At 39.7% G+C, this 20,785-nt stretch overlaps 1 protein-coding gene across 1 annotated transcript; it reads right to left on the bottom strand.

The window, feature by feature from the left end:
- Window positions 1-5,587: 5,587 nt before the first annotated feature.
- pax10 (paired box 10) lies at window positions 5,588-16,178 on the bottom strand. The gene is made up of 7 exons (XM_066642214.1): window positions 16,073-16,178; window positions 14,362-14,529; window positions 13,847-13,929; window positions 12,179-12,335; window positions 8,961-9,031; window positions 6,607-6,751; window positions 5,588-5,688 (listed from the first exon to the last, which is right to left on the bottom strand). Exons 1-7 carry the CDS (start codon window positions 16,176-16,178, stop codon window positions 5,588-5,590), a joined length of 831 nt encoding a protein of 276 aa, XP_066498311.1.
- Window positions 16,179-20,785: the final 4,607 nt, after the last annotated feature.

Below are 20,785 nucleotides of genomic sequence, written 5' to 3'. Positions count from 1 at the left end.
GAGATATTGAGGAGAGACTAAGTGGAGACTACAGATATATTTCAGAGAATCTTCAGTGACATTAATGAAATAATACAGAGATAATAATCTGATGATTTTTGGCCCTAAAGCCAGAGATCAGTCCATAGCCACAGTTCACATTTCAGTTTTTAATAGATTCACAAAAGGGTTTACATTAAAAATGTCCACTATTCTAATGTCAAACACAATAACACACAGTTACCCATACACACACACACACACACTCACACACACACACAAAGGCATTGAATGTACTTGAGTTAAATGTGTATATGAGTGTGTATTTAAGCAAAATGTATTAATTGTGCAGAATGTTCAGGTAAGTGACTATTTTAAATGGATAACAATGTGTTTTTGAGTGGTCTGACACAAAATGTTTTGTTACAGAGAAATTTACAGACTTTTTCACTTTGGTGGTGGAAAAAAATGAAACCAGATGTCTGGAGAATTTAAAATCAATAAAAGCTTTACATTAAATGGTTAGGAAAATAATCCAATTAGGTCAAATTTTTTTTATATGGTACCTTTTTTATTTTAGATTTTAGCCTTAAATATATTTTTTAACACTGTTTAACCAGTAACATCAAAGAGAAAGCTTTTACTACACCTATAATCACTGGAGGTTGAGGACAGTAATTAAATAATTAAATGATTAACTGATAAGTAATTAAGAATTTTGTTGTAGGTACAGGGACGCCTGCTTCCTATCACAACCATTGTAAAGACATCTGAGGTAGTAATGAGTGTCTCTCTTGAACCACTGCACATCAAACAAATTAGAAATTTTGGTGGAAATTCCCTTTGATATATTAATACAATGTTGTCTTATTTTTTTAGATTCACCTTTAAATCAGGAACATTAAATGCATTTTTTTTTCAAATGGTATGCCACACACACACACACACACACCGAATTTAAAGTGATAATCATCATGGGTTTTTACAGAAAACAAAACGCTGAAGTGGTGAAGGAGAGGGACAAATAAAAGCACAATGAATAAACCTTTATCAGTTCACATTGATTAATAATGTAACCCTATCCACACAACACTGATTGTCAGATTCTTTCACAGTTCTGTCACAAGCCTGAGGCCTGTTCCATTTCAGATATTCAGCAACTGCAGAACAACCAATCCACTGCATCCACACATTTCAAGCAGCTTTGTTGTTGTGAGTAAAGAATAGTGCATTTCTGTATCACTGAATATCACTGTAAAATCCCACCTCTCCGAATGCGATTGTTCTTAATGTATGTTTATGTTCTGTGTATGGCTGATCACATCCAACATTTCTTACTGCAATCATCCAGTAGCATCTTCTGCTCTCCTGGGAAGGCTTTATTCCAAATATTAGGACATTTCAGTGAGGATTTGATTGAAGTCAACCACACAAGCGTTAGTAAGGTCATGTGCTGATCACAAAACCAACACCAGCACATTCCAAATATATTGGATAAAGCACCATGCTCCACAGTCCAGCGTTGAACTCTGCACTGGGCATGGTGAATTTAGATGCAGATGTGACTGCTCCAGAGTGTGCTCTTCTATTGGTTAACATGTGCCTGTGGAGATTGTAGAGGCAGTGTGAGCAAAACTGAACATTTATTCTCTGTGAGTGTCTATAAAGCTGTGGACATGTACTGTCACCCAGCCCCAGGTCCAAACAACTCACACAGTTCTGCTCTCAGAGTTTCCTTGATCTGTATCTAGACTTGTAAAGCAAGTAAAATTAAACACATTACTTTTTTCAGGGTGTGGCCATTAAAGTGACCCTAAGTAAAACAAATAAATAAAGATAAAGCAAAGAATACCCAAATCACACCAACTGGCTGAGCCCAGTGCCTGAAGGCAGGAAAACGTCCCATCAGTGCGCGCTCCACCCTGAACATCTCGTCTACCATCACCTCCTTAATGAGTCCATTCCAGACAGTTTACACACACACACACACACGGCCACAGAGACTGGGCGGTGTCTACTCTAACGTCCGTCCCTTTAAAAAACGTTATGGCTCGTTTAGATCGGCTCCGGATCTCTTCTCCAATACATTGATCCATAAACTTCATCCACATGTTATTTTTGTATATAAATATGCCTGTGTTGTTTTTAGTAATTAGTCCTCGTTCAGTCTTTATCCAGGTTCCACTTTGTCACTGCTGCAACAAAAGCATGTATCTCCAAAATCATAACCATACAGACGAAGACCTTTTCCTAACTTTTAAAAACATTAAAAGAGCTGTCTGACGTTTTACCAAATGAACAATATTTACAGAAGTGATCATTTATTATTATTTTGCGTTTCCTCTTAAAGGTGTACTTTACTGTGTATAAAGCTGTGAGTGTGTCTCCTCTCCATGTGCTACTCTGCAGTCGGTTTGCGCTGGAAACTCTAATGTGTTTACGAAGCCCCAGTGTCTGTAAATGGTTAAAAAACAAAGTGTCTGGGTCCAGTATGCTAGGCTTTCTATGCCATGCTATTCTCATGGCAGAGAAACACCATCTGGAGGTTTTTAGAAAAGCACCAACCAAGATGAGGATGTTACTCTATTCCTGCTCCATGGGGGGGGGGGGGGGGGGGTAACACTGGCTTTTTTTTGCTGTTTCAGATCACTTAAGGTGGAAGTGTCTCCAAACTCAGGAGACAACTAATGGCATTAGCAACAGTGCTACAAAACTAAACAACTCGAGTTATACATGAGTTTATTTGGGAATTCAAAGAGTGAATAAAAACTAAATATACCAAACACCAGCCACGTATAAACACCAGTCATTATTCTCCTATATCACACCATTCCACCTTAAAAGATGCTTAGTGTCAGAATGTAACCAACCTGAGAACTGTGCTTAGCCAAAATCGTAGATGTGCCCTTTAACGCGCAATTCATGTGAGCTGAAGAACCCAGCTGGTTTTTCTTCCCTGAATGAATGAACAAGTTTACACTCCACAGAGAGGGTCCCCCACAATCTGACAGACCACTAGGTGTCAGTATATTGGCTGTTTCATTCAGCACAGTGAAAATGAAAGACTGATCCTTTAATGCAATTGGATTTTTTCTTTTTCCTGTAAATTTGGGGCCTTTTCTGTTGGTCTGTTCATCATAAAATTCTGACACAATTCAAAGGGCAGCAGGATTTTTAAAGTTATGCAGGAAAAAAGGGGGAAAATGAAGGAGATAAAAGCTTTTGTTGCAGCAGTGATGACAGAATATTGAATACATCATTTAGCTGTTTCCAAAATGTTGTTTCCACACCGCTCCAGGGTCACTGTCTGTGAGGAGTGCGATGTATTCTCCTTGTGTCTGCGTGGGTTTCCTCCCCAGTCCACAGGCTGGTAGGTGGCTTGTGCTCTGGTTTGGTTGGACACCACTGGCTTTATGTAACAGCTGAATAATGATCGATTACTTGAAGTCCATGGTTTGTCTCTGGATGACAAGTGTCCAGGCTTGATTGTAACTGGTTGCTTTATGTCCATGCTGGAGTATTATGGGTTGTGTGATGTCTGTGCTCCTATTGGCTGAGTTTTCTTCATGCTTCATTATCACTTCACATTTGTGCCGGTCTGTAGTTGGTAGCTGCTTGTTGTCCACGCATGATTGTCACTGGTTGAGCTTATACTGAATTTCTGTGTATCTTCACAGATATAAATTTACTACGGCTCACTTGAGACCCGGCATGTTGATTGTCTGTTGCTCGTGTACACTATGGTGCAAAAGTCAGAGACTGCCTTTCGAGCTGCAGGGATAAACAGCTCCCTCTGTGTTAAGTTTGAAAAAATCTTTTGTGTTTTCTGCTTCTCACAATCCACAACAAACCAAACCCATTCAGCGACGCTGAGATCTGGGCTGCAGCCTGCTCCTTGTTCTGAGAACACTAGCGCCCTCTTTTTTGATTTGCAGATGTTTTGCTTCTTTTGTCCAATTCCTTTTCTCAGTGAGGGCTTCCTGATTGCTCCACATCCTTACAGACCCAGAGCACTAAAATGCCATCTCTCAGTGGAAGGATGGACACAAACAGCTGTGGGTATATTTCAGATCTGAAGCACCACTGAAGTTTGATTTTCTCCTTTAAAGTGCTGCTAATCATATGGGGACCATTTTGATGCTCGATTTGGAAAAACCTTCTTTATTAAGTTAAACTTATATCTGAGCTCAGGAATATCTCCTGAAACCCTTGTCAAAAAAGAAAGTATAATTAAAGGAACACTATATAATATTTTTACCATATAATTACAGCTTCAAAATCATTGTGATTCTTCACTGACCTGTAGTAAACACAACAGAGGCTCTGTCGTCACTACTCTGGGCTCAGCACTGCAGAAACAGCACTATGTAATTTTTGTAGAAGGGCAGGTAACCATATCAGCTCCATCTTCCTCCCCATTGATTTCAGTACAGTTCTGTAAAAAGTAATTACAGCAGGAGCAAATATCACAAATTTTACTTAGTTTTGTTCATTTTGAACCACTACTGTGTACTAAATCATTACTAATTTGAAATTTAAATTACATTAAGTTACACTGAATACACACTGAGTGAAATGGTCATATGTTATGTCTGTCCCTCTTCTAATAAAACTGAAATATATTTCTTTGAGCTGCCGCCTCAGTTCTAAAACACATTAAAATGAGCTTAAAATATTAATGAAATATAAAATAAAAGTCACTCATATAAATAAACAATCAGACCGTGTCAAAATAATAATCACCAATAAAAACGATGCAGTAGAACAAAATATACCGATATATATTACACATTACAACACTGTAAATGATAAGAATTTGACTTATACAACACTACCATATAAATATATTTATAGTGTAGTTACAGAGCTGCAGAAATAACATACGACCATTTCACTCAGTGTGTATTCAGTGTAACTTAATGTCATTAAATGACACATTAGTAATGACTTAGTACACAGTAGTGATTCCAGAATAGTTCACTTTAAGTTCACTCTCTTTATTCACAAGGGAGTGTTAACTTTTACCCAATGGCTCTTTGGGGTGAAAATGAGACTGAAGGGTGGTCTCTGACTTTTGTACAGAATCACATATTAAAGAGGTACTGTTTAACGTCAGTGGAGACTGAGGACTGAGATTTTCCCTGATGTTTCCATTGCTAAAAGTGGGCATAGTTACAGTGGGATGGTGAGTTATGCTGGATATTATTTGTGACCATATCTGGTCAAATCTACAGTGTTAAACTGACACAGTGGTACACTTCTCCCTCTTTGTGCTGGTTTGTGTGTTCCATTCTGGGTCATATCGGTCCACTTTGTTTTTGACTGATCAGCGTGTGGTTGAATGTGGCTAATAACGGCTTCCCTGATTCCTCTGCTTTGGCAGAAGTTAGGAGTCATGGGTTGGTACTATGAGTTATCAGTTGTGTTAATCAGGTGGAAGAGGTGGACTTGGTCATTATGGGGTTGAAGTTGCCGCTGCGGTGATTCTTAGGCGTTTCAGACTTGATTGCGTGTTTAGTTGTGCTGGTATTTCTCGTCTTCACAGCTTTGCCTCTCTCTCTCTCTCTCTCTCTCTCTCTCTCTCTCTCTCTCTCTCTTGCTCTCTTTCTCACTGAAGCCGAGTCCAATACTGACTCAGACCCTGACCCATGTCCTGGTCAGCAGCCTGCACAGCTACTGGCCCCGCCACTGACACTCCAGGGAGAAATCCTGCAAAAAAGCAAGAAAAAAAATCACTGTGTGTGGTTTTTAGGTAAAAATGCACAATAACATGTCAAACAAAATGGTATTTTGCTGCAGTTATTCTCTTTCATCTTATGAAACAGCCATTATACTGACACCTGGTGGCCTGGGTGCAGTGGCAGAGCCAGACAGTTTTCACAGGGGAGGAGCTGCTGTGGATGTAGCAGTGTTTCTTGATCCCTTACTAATTTACTGACACAGGCATTTAGTGCCATGTAGAATTACATCATGAAGACCCACATAATGTGATTGTGTTGGTGGTTGAAATTCAAGCTGAGTGTATTACTGCCACCATCTGTTTCTTCAGAGAACAACTTATTTGAGGTGCACTGTTAAATTTCACTGTTCTGGTTCCGCAAAAAAGTTGCCAGCAAAGAGGGTGTGGGGTCCGCGGGGTGGTCGAAGAGTAATTAATTGCCTCCGCCTGCCTGGATTTATCACTAATTCTGTGCTAAACATGGTCACCCAAGGTTGAATGCTTCATCTCATGTGAGCTGCACTTTAAAATAATAAATAATGAAATTTTCAGAAATTATTTGCCACTTTCTTGTGGTAAAACTTAGTTGCTGTTTAAACCAAACACTGCATGTTGTCTCCATCACATAATGGTATTACACTGTTTCCGTCAGTAATAATTTAATAAATAATGTGGAATAATAAATAACCAGCAGAATATTGCTGCAGCTGATACCCACTTTATCTCTTTAAAAACATGGAGCAATATTTAAGTAGCACAACAATTTCATTTTCAAATCTTTCACAGTCATTCCACTGTAAAAAGTCTAATGTGTTCCTGAGTGGGTTGGACTATTTGTCCACATTATCATGACTGTCATAAACAATGTCTCTTTATTGACCCTATCAGGGTTAGTCCCATCCACTCACCTGTGTTTGTGCTGGCTGCGGGAGGCGGAGGGAGGTGGGAGGAGGAGTAGGAGGTGGTGTCAAACTTGCGAGGAAGAGGAGGAGGAGCAGAAGGGGAAGGTGGCAACATACTGGAGTAGGAGGGGGTGGACTGATGGGGCAAAGACTGGGGGGAACAGGAAGAAGGGAAAGAGAAAAAAGAAGAGAAATGTTGAAGTACGTATTTTAACATTATTACCAGTATGTCGATGCTGTTGAACAAAAACCTTGTATCTCCATATCGGTATCTTTTCAGCAGAAGAAAACAAAACCATTTTGAACACTGACTGTAGGTTAATGGAATAAGGAAATATTGCCAAAGCTGCTTTTATTTTAAAATGGTAGTTTGTTGTTGTAGCGCATTGGTCAAATTGTTCTCATAACAGTAACAACAATAAAGCTGTTTGTATATTGTGAGTGAGTGAGTGTGTGTGTGTGTGTGTGTGTGTGTGTGTGTGTGTGTGTGTGTGTGTGATGCTGGTAGGAGTGTATCTGTTGTTTTTACACACATCAGCATCCCCTCTTTGTTGAGAGTGGCCCACCACAAGAACATCTCCAGACAATGGCAGCTCTGTGGTCAGAGACAGAGGTGCCACTAAAACTGTGGGGTTTCTGATGAAGTGGCAAGGCTTAGGTGTTTCACAATGCTCATAATCCCAGAATTTGAATAGTATCAGGTTTGAGTAGAATCCAGCTGTAATTCAGAGTTAGGACTATTTTTATATGTCCACACCCCTTTTAGGTGCTCTCTCTCTCTCTCTCTCTCTCTCTCTCTCTCTCTCTCTCTCTCTCTCTCTCTCTCTCTCTCCCAGAGTAATCAAATCCAAGTTATTAATTTCCTGAGATCAATGCTTTGAAAGGGTGTGTCCTCCACTGCCTGAACAGAGACGTCACCTTCAAACCTGAACATTCCTATCAGCTGAAAATTTGCATCAGTCTTTATCTCTCAGAAGAACAAGGAACACTCTCAGACACAATCTGAAATATAGATCACACCCATTTGACCTCCTTATCCTTAACCCTCTTTTTAAACTCTATTACACAAAACAAAGCTCCAGCATAATAATACTCAGCATAACTCACCATCCCACTGTAACTATGCCCATTTTTAGCAATGGAAACTGACGTTAAACAGTACCTCTTTAATATGCGATTCTGTACAAAAGTCAGAGACCACCATTCAGTCTCATTTTCACCCCAAAGAGCCATTGGGTAAAAGTTAACACTCCCTTTTGAATAAAGGGAGTGAATTTAAAGTGGACTATTCTGGAATCACTACTGTGTACTAAGCCATTACTAATGTGTAATTTAAATGACATTAAGTTACACTGAATACACACTGAGTGAAATGGTCTGAAACTACACTCTGTAACTACACTTTAAATATATTTATATGTTAGTGTTGAATAAGTCAAATATCATTTACTGTGTTGTAATGTGTAATATTATAGATGGGTATATTTTGTTTTGGTATATTTATTATTTTGACATGGTCTGATTGTTTATTTATATGTGTGACTTTTATTTTATATTTCATTAATAATTTAAGCACATTTTAATGTGTTTTAGAGCTGAAGCAGCAGCTCAGAAAAATAAGTGTGTATTCAGTGTAATATAATGTAATTTAAATTACACATTAATAATGATTGAATATACATTAGTGGTTTCAAATTAACAGAACCTATATATATATATATATGCTCTTTTTTCACAAGGGATCTTCATGTCTTTGAGACAATGTGTTAAACCCGTCCCTCAAAAATAAGGTTTAGAATAAGATTTATGTTAATCTAAGCTAAGATAAGGCATTATTAATCATTAAAAGTATATTTTCTGGACTGATAATGGTGTAAAGGTTTGTTAAACCAGTTTCTCTAAAACTCTGAGCAATTCAAATGTTCAGATGTAAACAGAGTCACTTGGATATGAGGCTCTTTGCAGTGCCTCTCCCGCCACTTGAGGGCGCAGCTTCTTTACAGTTTAGGACTGAGTGACGTCACGGCTATGCTCACTTACATAATGGATGCACGTACAAACATCTCAGACTGAATTATTCAGTGTTCTCTATGGAAGTATTTGTTTGGTCCTCCTTAAATAAACAATAATACACAAACTATGGGACGTGCCTCTTGATGAGCTGAGAAGTCCCTTCAGTTTGTAAATGAACTAAGTAACTTAGCAATGACGACAGAGAGCAACTGCTGGAGGAGTGGGATTGTGGTGTTATCTCTGTGACTGTTTCTGTATATACATTTAAGGCAGCTCTAAGTCCCAGTGCTTGCCATTGTCAGTCACTGCTGCTGCAGATAGACAGTGTAGAATAAGTAGGAGCATACCTGCACACTGGAGAACACAGACAGGGAGCCATAACTGGAGAGAGAGGAGTCACTCCGAGTGTGTATTGAAGCTTAAAAAGAGAATAAGCAGGGGTTACGGGGAAGAATTTCTGTAAAAAACAGTAACATAGTGAGCTTTACATGACAGATAACTGAATATCATGCATATGTGCTTTTGTTCTGATTGCCATTCAGACACAGCCGCTGCTCTTTATGTTATATGAAGATTTATCAATACACTGACAAGTAGAAATGATCAAAAATGACTTAACAAAATCTCTTTAACATTAAAACTGAAAGTTAAATTTAGTTTGATCCCCTCAACCAGCAGGGAAACTTTGGGGGGCAGGTGGAGAGAAGAGTCTCCTCCCTCAACATCCACAGCAGAAGTGAACACAACAGGATTTGTCAGGAACCAAGATCCATCAGTAACTTTATATTTTGATGGTTCATTGTAGACACTTGTTCAAATATAGGCTCACATCATTGAAGACCAACATTTAACACTTTAATAAGTGGTTTTAAGTCAAATTGGTTGCAGTCCTCATCTGCTGTTACTTTGAAAACCAAAATCTAACATTCACAATCCGGTTCACCTAAACCAAAATTATAATTCAACACTTAACCTAAGGCTAAAGCTGCTGATAATCAGCTTGAACCCTCAGCACCTCCACAGAGCAGGTATGATTTGGGTGGTGAATCATTCTCAGTGCTGGTGTGTTAGTGTGTGTTGCACTGGTACGAGTGGATCAAACACAGCAGTGCTGCTAGACCTCCGTTACTCTAAATTTACAAGGTGGACCAAAAGTGGACACAGCACCAGCACAACACACACTAACACACCACCACCACAAACCTACGATCAAGAAACCAAATCTTGATGCTTATACACTGTCTAATTACAGGCCTATTTCAAATTTGCCATTTCTGTCCAAGATCTTAGAAAGAGCTGTGGCCCAACAACTTAGTTCATATCTACATAAGAATCATATATATGAAAAATTCCAATCTGGATTCAGGCAACATCATAGTACAGAGACAGCTCTAGTCAAGATAACAAATGATCTTCTTCTTGCCTCTGATCAAGGCCACGTATCCCTGTTGGTGCTTCTTGACCTAAGTGCAGCCTTCGATACAATAGACCACAATATTCTCATAGAAAGGTTAGAAAACATGGTTGGAATCACAGGGACAGCCCTATTATGGTTCAAATCTTACTTAACGGAACGTTATCAATTCGTAAAAGTAAACAATCTAAATTCAAATTATTCTAAAGTAAGATTTGGAATTCCACAAGGCTCTATTTTAGGACCATTATTATTTACATTATACATGTTACCGCTAGGTACAGTTATAAGAAACCATGACATTAACTTTCACTGTTACACAGACGACACACAATTGTATATTTCAGCCAAGCCCGATGACAAACACAGATTAAAAAATAGAGGACTGTGTAAAAGACGTGAAAGGCTGGATGTTGCGTAACTTCCTCCTTCTAAACAGCAACAAAACAGAGGTCCTGCTTTTGGGTCCAAAAGTGGCAAGAAATAAATTATCAGATTTAATTTTAAATCTCGCTGACTTTCCAGTTAAACCTGGTTCAGCAGCAAAAAGTCTTGGTGTCATAATTGACCCGAATTTATCATTTGATCAACACATAGGTAGTATCACTAGGACAGCTTTTTTACATCTTCGCAATATTGCTAAGATTAGAAATGCCTTATCCCTTCAGGAAGCAGAAACATTAGTACATGCCTTTATTACTTCAAGGCTTGACTACTGTAACGCACTACTGTCAGGATGCACCAGCAGCAATTTAAGAAAACTTCAAGTAGTTCAAAATGCTGCAGCTACGGTCCTCACTAAATTCACAAAATTTTGTTATTAACATATAAAGCTCTACATGGGCTTGCTCCTGAATATCTTCAAGATACAATTTCCTATTATGAGCCTCCACGTTCACTCAGATCACAGAATACTGGATTTTTAATTGTTCCCAGAATTCAGAAGGCATCAGCTGGGGGAAGAGCCTTTTATAATAAAGCCCCCAAACTCTGGAATGATCTTCCAGAAAATGTTCGGGACTCAGACACAGTCGCAATCTTCAAATCTAGGCTAAAAACTCATTTGTTTAGTTTATCTTTTGGTAGCTAATGCTCCCCCATAGATAAAGGCGGCAGATCTGGGGGGTCCATGGACACAGGGAATTATAGTATACTGAGACGCTGGTGCTGTCGTCCCGCCACTTCTCGTGATCACTCAGGTTTGTTGACGGTGGACCGGAGGGATGCCAGTGTTTCAGGATGCTCCCGTGTCTGTGTGTCCTCCTGGTTCTCTCCTTTTAGTTAAAGCTGTCATAGTCAGATCTGCCGGAGTCATTAGCCACACTCTGGAAATTTTCATATTTTCTACTTTACAAACACAAAACAGTTCAAAACTAATTCCATCCCTTTACATCTTTCCGAGTAAACGACTGCCCACCTGTCTGTCTGGACACTGATGGATGACTGTCGAGATCCTCCTCCACGCTTCAGACCAGCTGCCCACGCTCCAGCAACCACCAAGTGCCTTGAAGCTGGCCCTACACTGAAGTTCTCATGGACTACTAACTATTATCACCAGTAGATTGACCAGAGGAGGATGGGTCACCCCTTGTGAGCCTTGGTTCCTCCCAAGGTTTCTTCCTCAGCTGGGGGAGTTTTTCCTTGACACTGTCGCCCCTGGCTTGCTCACTTGAGGGTTTTACATTTGTTTTTACATTTCATGTCAAATCTTTGTCTTACTGGAATTCTGTGAAGCTGCTTTGTGACAACATCAGTTGTGAAAAGCGCTATATAAATAAATTTGATTTAATTTGATTTACACCTGCTCTACAGTTCAGTCCTTTGAACTGAAAATATAGACAGAAACAAGGACGTGGCTCAGAATGTCTAAGGGACTTGTGGTGTTGTTTTTGCTGAAACCATGTGCAATATTTATTTAGTTATGGTTGTGTTTTTGCGGTTTGTGTTATGTTTTAATCCACTGTCCTTGTGCTGCATTCTGTTAATCTTCATAAAGGCCAGGGCAAAAAGAAAAAGAACATTCGGAGAGCTCCACATTGTCCTTACCTTCTTCAACGCTTACATTTATATAACATAACTTACTACTACAAACACAATGAAGACACATCAGAACAGACAGACAAAGACCAAACCCCTAATGCGGATGCTTACCTGAGCTGTTGCCGTGGTGAGAGTGATAGACAGGTGAATTGAAGGAAGTGCTCAATGGGGTGTGTGTCTGGGAACAGGAAGTCCCACCCCCTAACCTCTTTTGGTTCCTCAGCTTCTCCTCCCTCCTCCACTTAGCTCTCCGATTGGAGAACCACACCTGTCAATCATACGTTTCAGTACGGGTCACTGCCTGACAGCAGGGTTTATTCAAGTGATGCATTATTTAATCAGGCACTGACTTAAAGAGCCCCAAAATAATCACATAAACATGGACTGTAAAAATATCCTGAACAAACAGTAACGTATTGTTAGTATACAGTATTTTTAGTATACAGTATTGCACTGGACAACCTTTTACAGTATTGCTACTGTAATCCTACAGAACTCTGAGTCAGAGATCTATCAGAGATTGAGACCCCATTCTCTTAAAAATAAAGGAGCTACAAAGGGTTCTCTGACCAATGCCATAGAAGAGCCACTTCTGGTTCCACAAAGAATCGTTTTTCTTTAAGAAATGCGAGTGTGAAGAACCTTTTAAAGGTTTAAAAATCCATCACTCGGTCTTAAGGTTCTTTACCCATTTAAACACATCAGCAAAAATGGTTCTTTATGGAACCAAAAGTGGTTCTTTTATGGCATCGCTCAAAGAAACCTGTTAGTGCTTTAAGAACTCTGGTTCTTGAACTGGTTCCATTCGGGTTTATAAGAACCTTGGTGCTTTTCAGCTAATCAGCTACATTTACACCAGTTTTAGTGGAAACCGAGGATAAGTCACAGAATACGTAATCAACAGGGGGCGCTGCTCAGCGGCAGTAAACAGAAATGAGGAGGTCGCTCCTTGCTCCTGTAGCTTGGACACGCCCACAGATGTCCTCACTATCCTTTGGTTCCCGCTTACGAACCTTTTTGGGTTCCAGAACCGTTTTTTGTTGAATTTGTGGAAATACACGTTGGTGGAAAAGCACTATTGGTGACACCATTATGTTTAAGAATGTAGATCAGAATTCACAGAAAAATTTTTGTAAAAATTTTTGTAAAAATAGCTTTATTCATTCATCATCATCTTCCGCTTGTCCATTTCAGGGTCGCGGTGAAAAATAGCTTCATAATTTCCCATAAAATAGTTGTTCACAGTGAAAATAGCTACAGATGTTCCTTCAAAATCGCACTACGAGGTTCTTACATTATTGTAGGTCATCCATCATAAAGCTATACCACACCTGCATAAACCTCACAGAGCAACAGTTGAGAAAATCACTTATTCAGTCAGCCCACAGATATCCACCCAGATATCTCAGGAGGCTCTCTAACACAGAAAACAATGGATTCAGTGAGCCACTCTGATTTTAAATCCGCATCCGATGCAGGAGACTTTAGAAGAGTGTTGGAGTGTATCCCAACACTGGCTGGACCCATGTTTATTTGAAAGCACAAAGATTAGGTTAAATGGAGCAAAACTAACAAAAGAGTGTATATGAGAACGGGAAAGGAAGAGAATCCATTAACATTTAAAGGAACAGGCGCTGAAAGCGTTCATTCTGAAGACGGGGAGAACCCTGCTGTGGTGACTGACCAAAGCAGGTCACAGATGTTTCATTAAGACTGTGTTCACTTATGAAAAAGGGGATAATATGTCCACTTCAAAAACATTAAAGCCTTAAAGGATACCTGGATACGAGCTTCAGGAAGGTCAATTTTAGCTGCCAGTCTCTCTCTGGCAAAGACATCTGGGTAATGTGTCCTTTCAAACTCTGACAGACAGAGACAGAAACACGTGTTCAGACATAAACCATAAAACATTCAAATTACCTTATTTTATACTCAGTGTACATCATAATCTTGGGGTTCACAGACACAGGGGTGACAAGGAGAGAAGGAAAAAGTTGACAAAATGGATGAGTAGAAAAAAAATTAAAGAAGAAGACGGATGAACAGAACACAACTTTTGTGAGAGGGAGAAGAGTACCAAAGAGGAAAGAAGAATGAAAAAAGGAGATGAAAGGGAAGAGAAAAGAAGAGAAGAGAAGAGAAGAGAAGAGAAGAGAAGAGAAGAGAAGAGGCCTTGGTGTAAAAGAATGGAGATGTATAAAAATATCTAAGGTAATAACGAGAGTGTCATGGTTGTACTGAAAGTCCTGAATGAGACTTGTGTGTGGTGATGAGCCTGTGCTTGACGTGCTGACCCTTCTCCAGAGCATCAATCTGCTCCTGGCTGAAGCTGGTGCGGTTTCTCTGGAGCTTTCTCTTCAGCTGAAGGTGGAGCTGGGACTCATCTGCCTCATCCCTTTCTCCCTGCATCCCTCTCTGCGCTCCTCCCACCATCCGCAAGTTCATGTCCTCTACACAGCCGTCTGAGAGAGGAGGAGGAGAGCAGAGAGAGAGAGAGAGAGAGAGAGAAAGAGAGAGAGACTGAGAGGTTACGGGTCGCATTAATGTCTCAGTCGCAGTCTGGATGGTAGACACTTCTCGTTTCTGCTGGGCTTTGAGATCGACTGCAGACAGTGAAGGGCAGGAGAATGAAAAGCTACCTAAAATCTATGAGAAATGACTCAAAGGAGATTTTACAGTAAATATAACTTCACAACAAGCTGAACCTGAACCCCTTTACTTCTAAATACGTTCTGAGGAGGTCTGTGCAAGTTCAACATATGCAGTAAGAACCATAGCACTAGCAGAAAACCAAGAAAATCTACAAGAAAAAAGAGCCCTAATACACAGGTACAGACGTTAAAGGGGAATTCCACCCATTTTCCAAATTATGGCACCATTCACAAGGAAACAAAGATATTAACTGCAGCTTAATGTGAAATGGTTGAATGTAGAAATACTAGGAATAAGAGCACTGAATAAAATCAGAGAAAACAAAAACAGAGAAGAAAGAGAGCCGAACAAAAATGGCTAAAAAAAAGGAGTCCCTGCTTGTTTCATTTAAAGGAACAGGTGCTGAAAGTGGGTGTTCTGAACAGGGCTGTTTAGACAGGGGGAGAACGCTGCTGTGGGGGTTGGTCCTTGTGGTATATTGACCAAAGCAGTTCACAGAAGTTACATTAAGACCCAGGACTGTGTTCCCTTCTGAAAAGAGGTACATTATGCTAGCACCTAGCATGAACATCATTTCAAACCAATGCTTATTACAGAACTATCACAACACAATATCTGAGCTATATCCACATTGTCATTTCATGTAACAGGGTTCAGCTAAGCAGCTGTTACAGACTCCTCAGACATCTGGTCCTTGTCACAACCATTGTGAAAAATTCAGCCACACTGAATTAATTCCTTAAGAACAGAGCTTTTCTCATTAAATCACTCTCAGTGACTTTGTTCACATCTGATGCATTTATGAATTGTATTGACACAATAGTTAACTTCTGCTTTAAAAAGGCCCTAGTAAACACAGGCTTTTTTACGTGGTGGTGTATGTGCCGATGTCCTTTATGCTCATGAAATATGATTCCTTTTAGCGACTTATAAGTGGGCACAGAGCATCCATAACCTCAACATTGCAACAGCACTGGCTTCAGAGACCAATGTTACATACGACTGTCTGTCTGACCCTGTTTGTTCTGTATGAGTGGACACACAGCACGTTTCAGGCATTTCACTTTGGCTTTGACCAAGTCCAAATAACATACTTAGGTCATGTGTGTGTGTGTGTGTGTGTGCCTGTGTGTGTGTGTGAGTTTATAGTGTAGCTATTGACACTGTCTTTTCAGCTTTATTCAACTGTGTGATTGGCCAACACACATCTCACCCCAAACTGATCACCCCCCCACCTCTCAGTCTCTCTCTCTGTTTCTCTCTCTCTCTCTCTCTCTCTCTCAGTTTCTCTCTCTCTCTCTCTCTCTCTCTCTCTCTCTCTCTCTCTCTCTCTCTCTCTCTCTCTCTCTGTACCTGTAGTGTGTTGGGGGGTTAGTGTATTCCCCTGGTGGTACCAGTTGTCTGGGCTGGTCCAGCTGGAGCTGTTTTGGAGGTTCAGCATGATTGGCTTTTCATACATAACACGTCACACACACACACACACATACACACACACACACACACACATCAGAGGCCTGTAGACCCTGTCCTCTCTTGTTTGCTGCAAGATCCAGATCCTCCTTTCTCTTCCTTAAATGATGCAGACCTGAGAAGGGAAGAGAAGAGAAGAGAAGAGAAGAGAAGAGAAGAGAAGAGAACATCCTTGTCAGAACTTGTTAACATTCAGCCACATAAACCATGGTGAGATCAGGTATGGATTGAACTAGTTCTGGATCACAAACAACATTCCTAAAAGTAGAAGATGCAGCTCCATCTTTCCAGAGAACACAGTTCAACTGCTCCACAGCCTTGTGCTGGGTGGCCTTAATACTCTGCTCGTCGATGATCGGCACAGGGCTTGGTGCCTTAAGCTCAACCAGAGCAGTGTGCTCTATGGGACATTATACAGGGTTTATATCTGTGTGCACAATGCATGTCTGTGACCACAGTGAGTGCACTATGTTAAAGGAGCTGTATCCAGTAGTCAGAGAGTGTGTCTGCACACTGCTGGACACATACTTTAACCCTGTATTATTCCAGGTTTCATTAACTTCCACAAGTATTCTGGGGAGACGAGCTACTGAATTCAAGAAACTTTACACAAGAAATTCCAATTCACACCGGAAAAATGGTATTAGTGTTAGCATCATTAATAACCAATAATAAAAATATTAATAAACACAAAAAAAAAAATTATTACAGGACAATTAGGCAAAAAAAGAGAAGACAAGAGAAGACAAGAGAAGACAAGAGAAGAGAAGAGGTGAAGAGAAAAGAGAAGACAAAATAAGAGAAGAGTAAATAAGAGAAAGGAGGAGAATAAAACAGAAATGAAGAGAAGAGAGAAGAGTAGAGAAGATTATTATTGCATTTCCTCACACTGAAATAATCAGCTTTGCCCTCAGTCCCACTTCTGCCTCACACACACACACACACAATGAGACTTGTTCATTAATAATAACTCTTTTATATTGTTGTGTGGAGAGTTGATGGGCGACTGAGGGGTTAACATTAACACTAAAACTCTAACATCTAGGTATTTTTGATGGGTCTTATGTAATAAAATAATGGCTAATATCTTTATAACAATGATAATTAATAATATCTTTTTTTAATGCATTTCACCACTTTTCCAGCACTGAAGACTAAGTATTCAAAACATATTAAAATATACGAAAAGATGTAAAAAATGAAATACACCATTTATAATAAATTAATAAAAACTTCCTAAAATAATAAGTCTAAGGATAAAACAGATAAATTGTCTATAAAATTAGCAGATTAAAATACAATAAAAGTAAATGGGATTTATTTTTAAAGAATTATCTTCAGTCATTTTTAAAAACAAATTAAGGTAGGAGAATTTTTAGTAGCTCTACATTTACTGCATTCACTATAGTGTTTTTCCTGATCCTTTCAATTGTAAAGAATTCTATTTTGGGGGTTGACTGCTGATCGTGTGATAAAGGGCCATGCAGGATCTGTCTTTGTTGTGTCTGTATCGTCTTGCTTTGTTACGTCTGACGCATGGAGTTTTTAATAAAGTTGTCATCTGTTTTTCAGCATGTAATAATAATAAAAATGTATTAATAATCTCTCTCTCTCTCTGACTTACACACACGCACACACACACACACACACACAAACGCACGCACACACACGCACACAAACGCACGCACACACACACACACACACACAAACACACACACAGTCCCCCCCACCACCCAGTCTTTCCTGCCACACAACTGATTACATGCACACAGAGAAATTAAGAACTCTTGAAGATCCAGGCTGACACGGCTGTACACACGCATGAATGGACAGAGTAACACTGTCGCTTAACGTTAAGCCCAATACACACTCCACCCGCAGAGACATACACACACTGCTGCCCAGACACAGATACACACTCTTACACACCACACACGAAGCATACAACAATTCCAGTCCTGATCTACCCTCAAACACAACTCCAACCAGAATCAAATACTCACCAGACCTCGTCCCACACTCAGCACACAGCCATTTACACACTGTTTTTTGTCACATTCCAATTTTCCATCCCATTCTTCAGGAACTGGTCTAACATGTGAAGCTCTAAAATGACAATTATTTCTGCAAAATAATTCAGAATGACACAAGGGGAGACAGTGACCATGAAGATAAGCTTTCTCCTGAACCTAGCTTTAATCTTAACCTCGTCACTCTACACGCTTCTGTAAATTAAATTAATACCACACTGTCAGCATGTACAGTTCAGCAGCTTTCTGTCTGATAATTACTGACTGTACACAGCAGGTTATTTCTCATTCACTTCTTTACAAATAAGAAGAAAGCTTTTTATTGAAATTATTCAATAAAAGAGTTAAATGATTCAATAAAAAAGTGAAATAAGGAATTATTTGTGCGTTCTACCATGAACCCAACAGGTAAATTTGCTGTAAACACCTGGATCCACATTGTTTGATGCCCTCTGTTTAATATGAAGCAGTCATTAAGGAATTTCTTCTGTTTATTACATTGTGTTTCTGATTTTAAACACACGCTTACACTAAAAAAACTGTTTATCAGCACCTCCACCAGGACCGGACGAGGGATCGCTGCTGATGTATGGCTTTTGCATGAAGATGCCAATTAATCAATTAACAGAAATGAAGGCATCCATTAATCCTCCAATAAAACGAAACAAAACAGACTTGAATGGAACGGAATAGAAGCACTTTGTCCCTTTGTCTGAGCAATGCTGGTTCCATAAAGAACAAATATCCATATAAGGGTTCGTCCTACAACTTTCCTGTAAACTCTCACATGCCTCTCTTACAAAGACAGGTCTCTGAGAAACTAGGATTCTATTAAAAAATAAAATAAAACATGTTTCCTCTGCTGAAGCTTGGGAGTAGACTTCAAAACTTACACACGGAGACACGAGAGCTAGATAAACAGATAGATAGAAAGACAGATAGATAGATACATAGATAGGAACATATATACATACATTTTAACATGCCCACAAAACAAAACTGACCACTCCTCCTTCTTCACAGGCAGTTAATATAAAGACGAAGGCATTAGCCACAACTTTGTCTTAGGATCAGATTCACTGAACACTAGTTTCATTTCAGCACAGATGTGATCTAGTTAATACAAGCTAAACATCTGACACTTACACGGATACATACACTCCATAAATGAGTCTCAATGTGTCACTCAACAACAGTTCCATTAAAGACCAGCACAGGGACTAATCTATCGCAGTAATAACGGCATTTTAAAAGTCTGTTTGAACAGATAAGATTTTTCTTCCTATTCTTAACATCATCATAACATTAACATTTTTTTATGTATGAATCACTGTCACTTTCCATTGCATCAAGATGTCACAGCAAATGGATCGATGGAAAAAGACCAAAATTACTCAGAAAAGAGATCTCTGTAAAGATCTCTGAAAAGTTACTGTGCTACAAGGCTGTACCGCGGTGTTATTATGAGGGCAGCGATATGTGATGGGCCGTGTAAATAAACAATACTTTCTATTTGTTTATATAATGTATAAAATTAATATCACGTTTTTTCACTCCTCCACTTCACTCCAATTTAATTTAGTTTTTTCACATGAGGAAAAACAGTGCTTCACTGAAATGACATTTGAACACAATTGACCTGTTTTTTCTCACTTTGTCTTCAGTCATTTTATTTTCATTTATTTTATTGTTCTATACCTTTGAAGTAAATATATCAAATCAGGTTTATTCCAGCAGAAAGTCCCTGTGCATTTAGATCTGAGAGTAAAGGATGGAGATGGACAGACTCACCTGGTAGATGAATACAGGATGAAAGAAGCCACACTTGTGTTCTCGCACACTCGGTCACAGGGCACCCATCTCTCTCTCTCTCTCTCTCTCTCTCTCTCTCTCTCTCTCTGTTCCTCTCTGGTCCCTGGCTTTGTTGATGTTTGACTATGTTTAAAAGAGAGAGAGAGAGATGGAGAGAGTTAGACAGGGCGAAAGAGAGTAGAAGAGGGAGGGGCAGTGGGCTAGGGAGAGAAATGCATCTGCAGGCACTTTGGTCCTCAGAGCGATGGAGAGGAGAGAGAGAGAGAGAGAGAGAGAGAGAGAGAGAGAGAGAGAGAGAGAGAGAGAGAGAGAGAGAGAAAGAGAGAGAGAGAGGGAGAGGATGACACACAGAGTCAGTGTCAGTGTCAGGCCTAGACTTAATGCCAGGAAAAAAAGGGGGTGATGAATGAGCGAGGGGTGGAGAAATGGCTGAAAAAGAGATGGAGGGAGGCCCAAAGACCACCTATAGCAATTTCAAAAAGCCTCCCAAAGAGACGTGTGTGCTTTTTGTGGCTGGAAGTTGTTGCACTGGCCACAATTACACAGCTGGCCATCACTCCGCCTCCAATACTCATGACCTTTACTGTTAGTCGGCAGGGAGCCGAGGAACGGGACTCTGAGTGGACAGTGGTCCAAAGCGGCCATGAACAGCAGCATGGAAAGCAGCAAACATCAAACAAAGAAAGATAAAAACATTACACACAGTAATCACTGATGCTACACAGGGTCTTACTGAGGATCTAAACTCTCAGTG

Source organism: Hoplias malabaricus, chromosome 13 (assembly GCF_029633855.1).
Source record: "Hoplias malabaricus isolate fHopMal1 chromosome 13, fHopMal1.hap1, whole genome shotgun sequence".
Lineage (NCBI taxonomy): Eukaryota > Metazoa > Chordata > Actinopteri > Characiformes > Erythrinidae > Hoplias > Hoplias malabaricus.
Note: the sequence above shows the minus strand (reverse complement) of the source record. Positions and strands in the feature narration are given on the sequence as shown.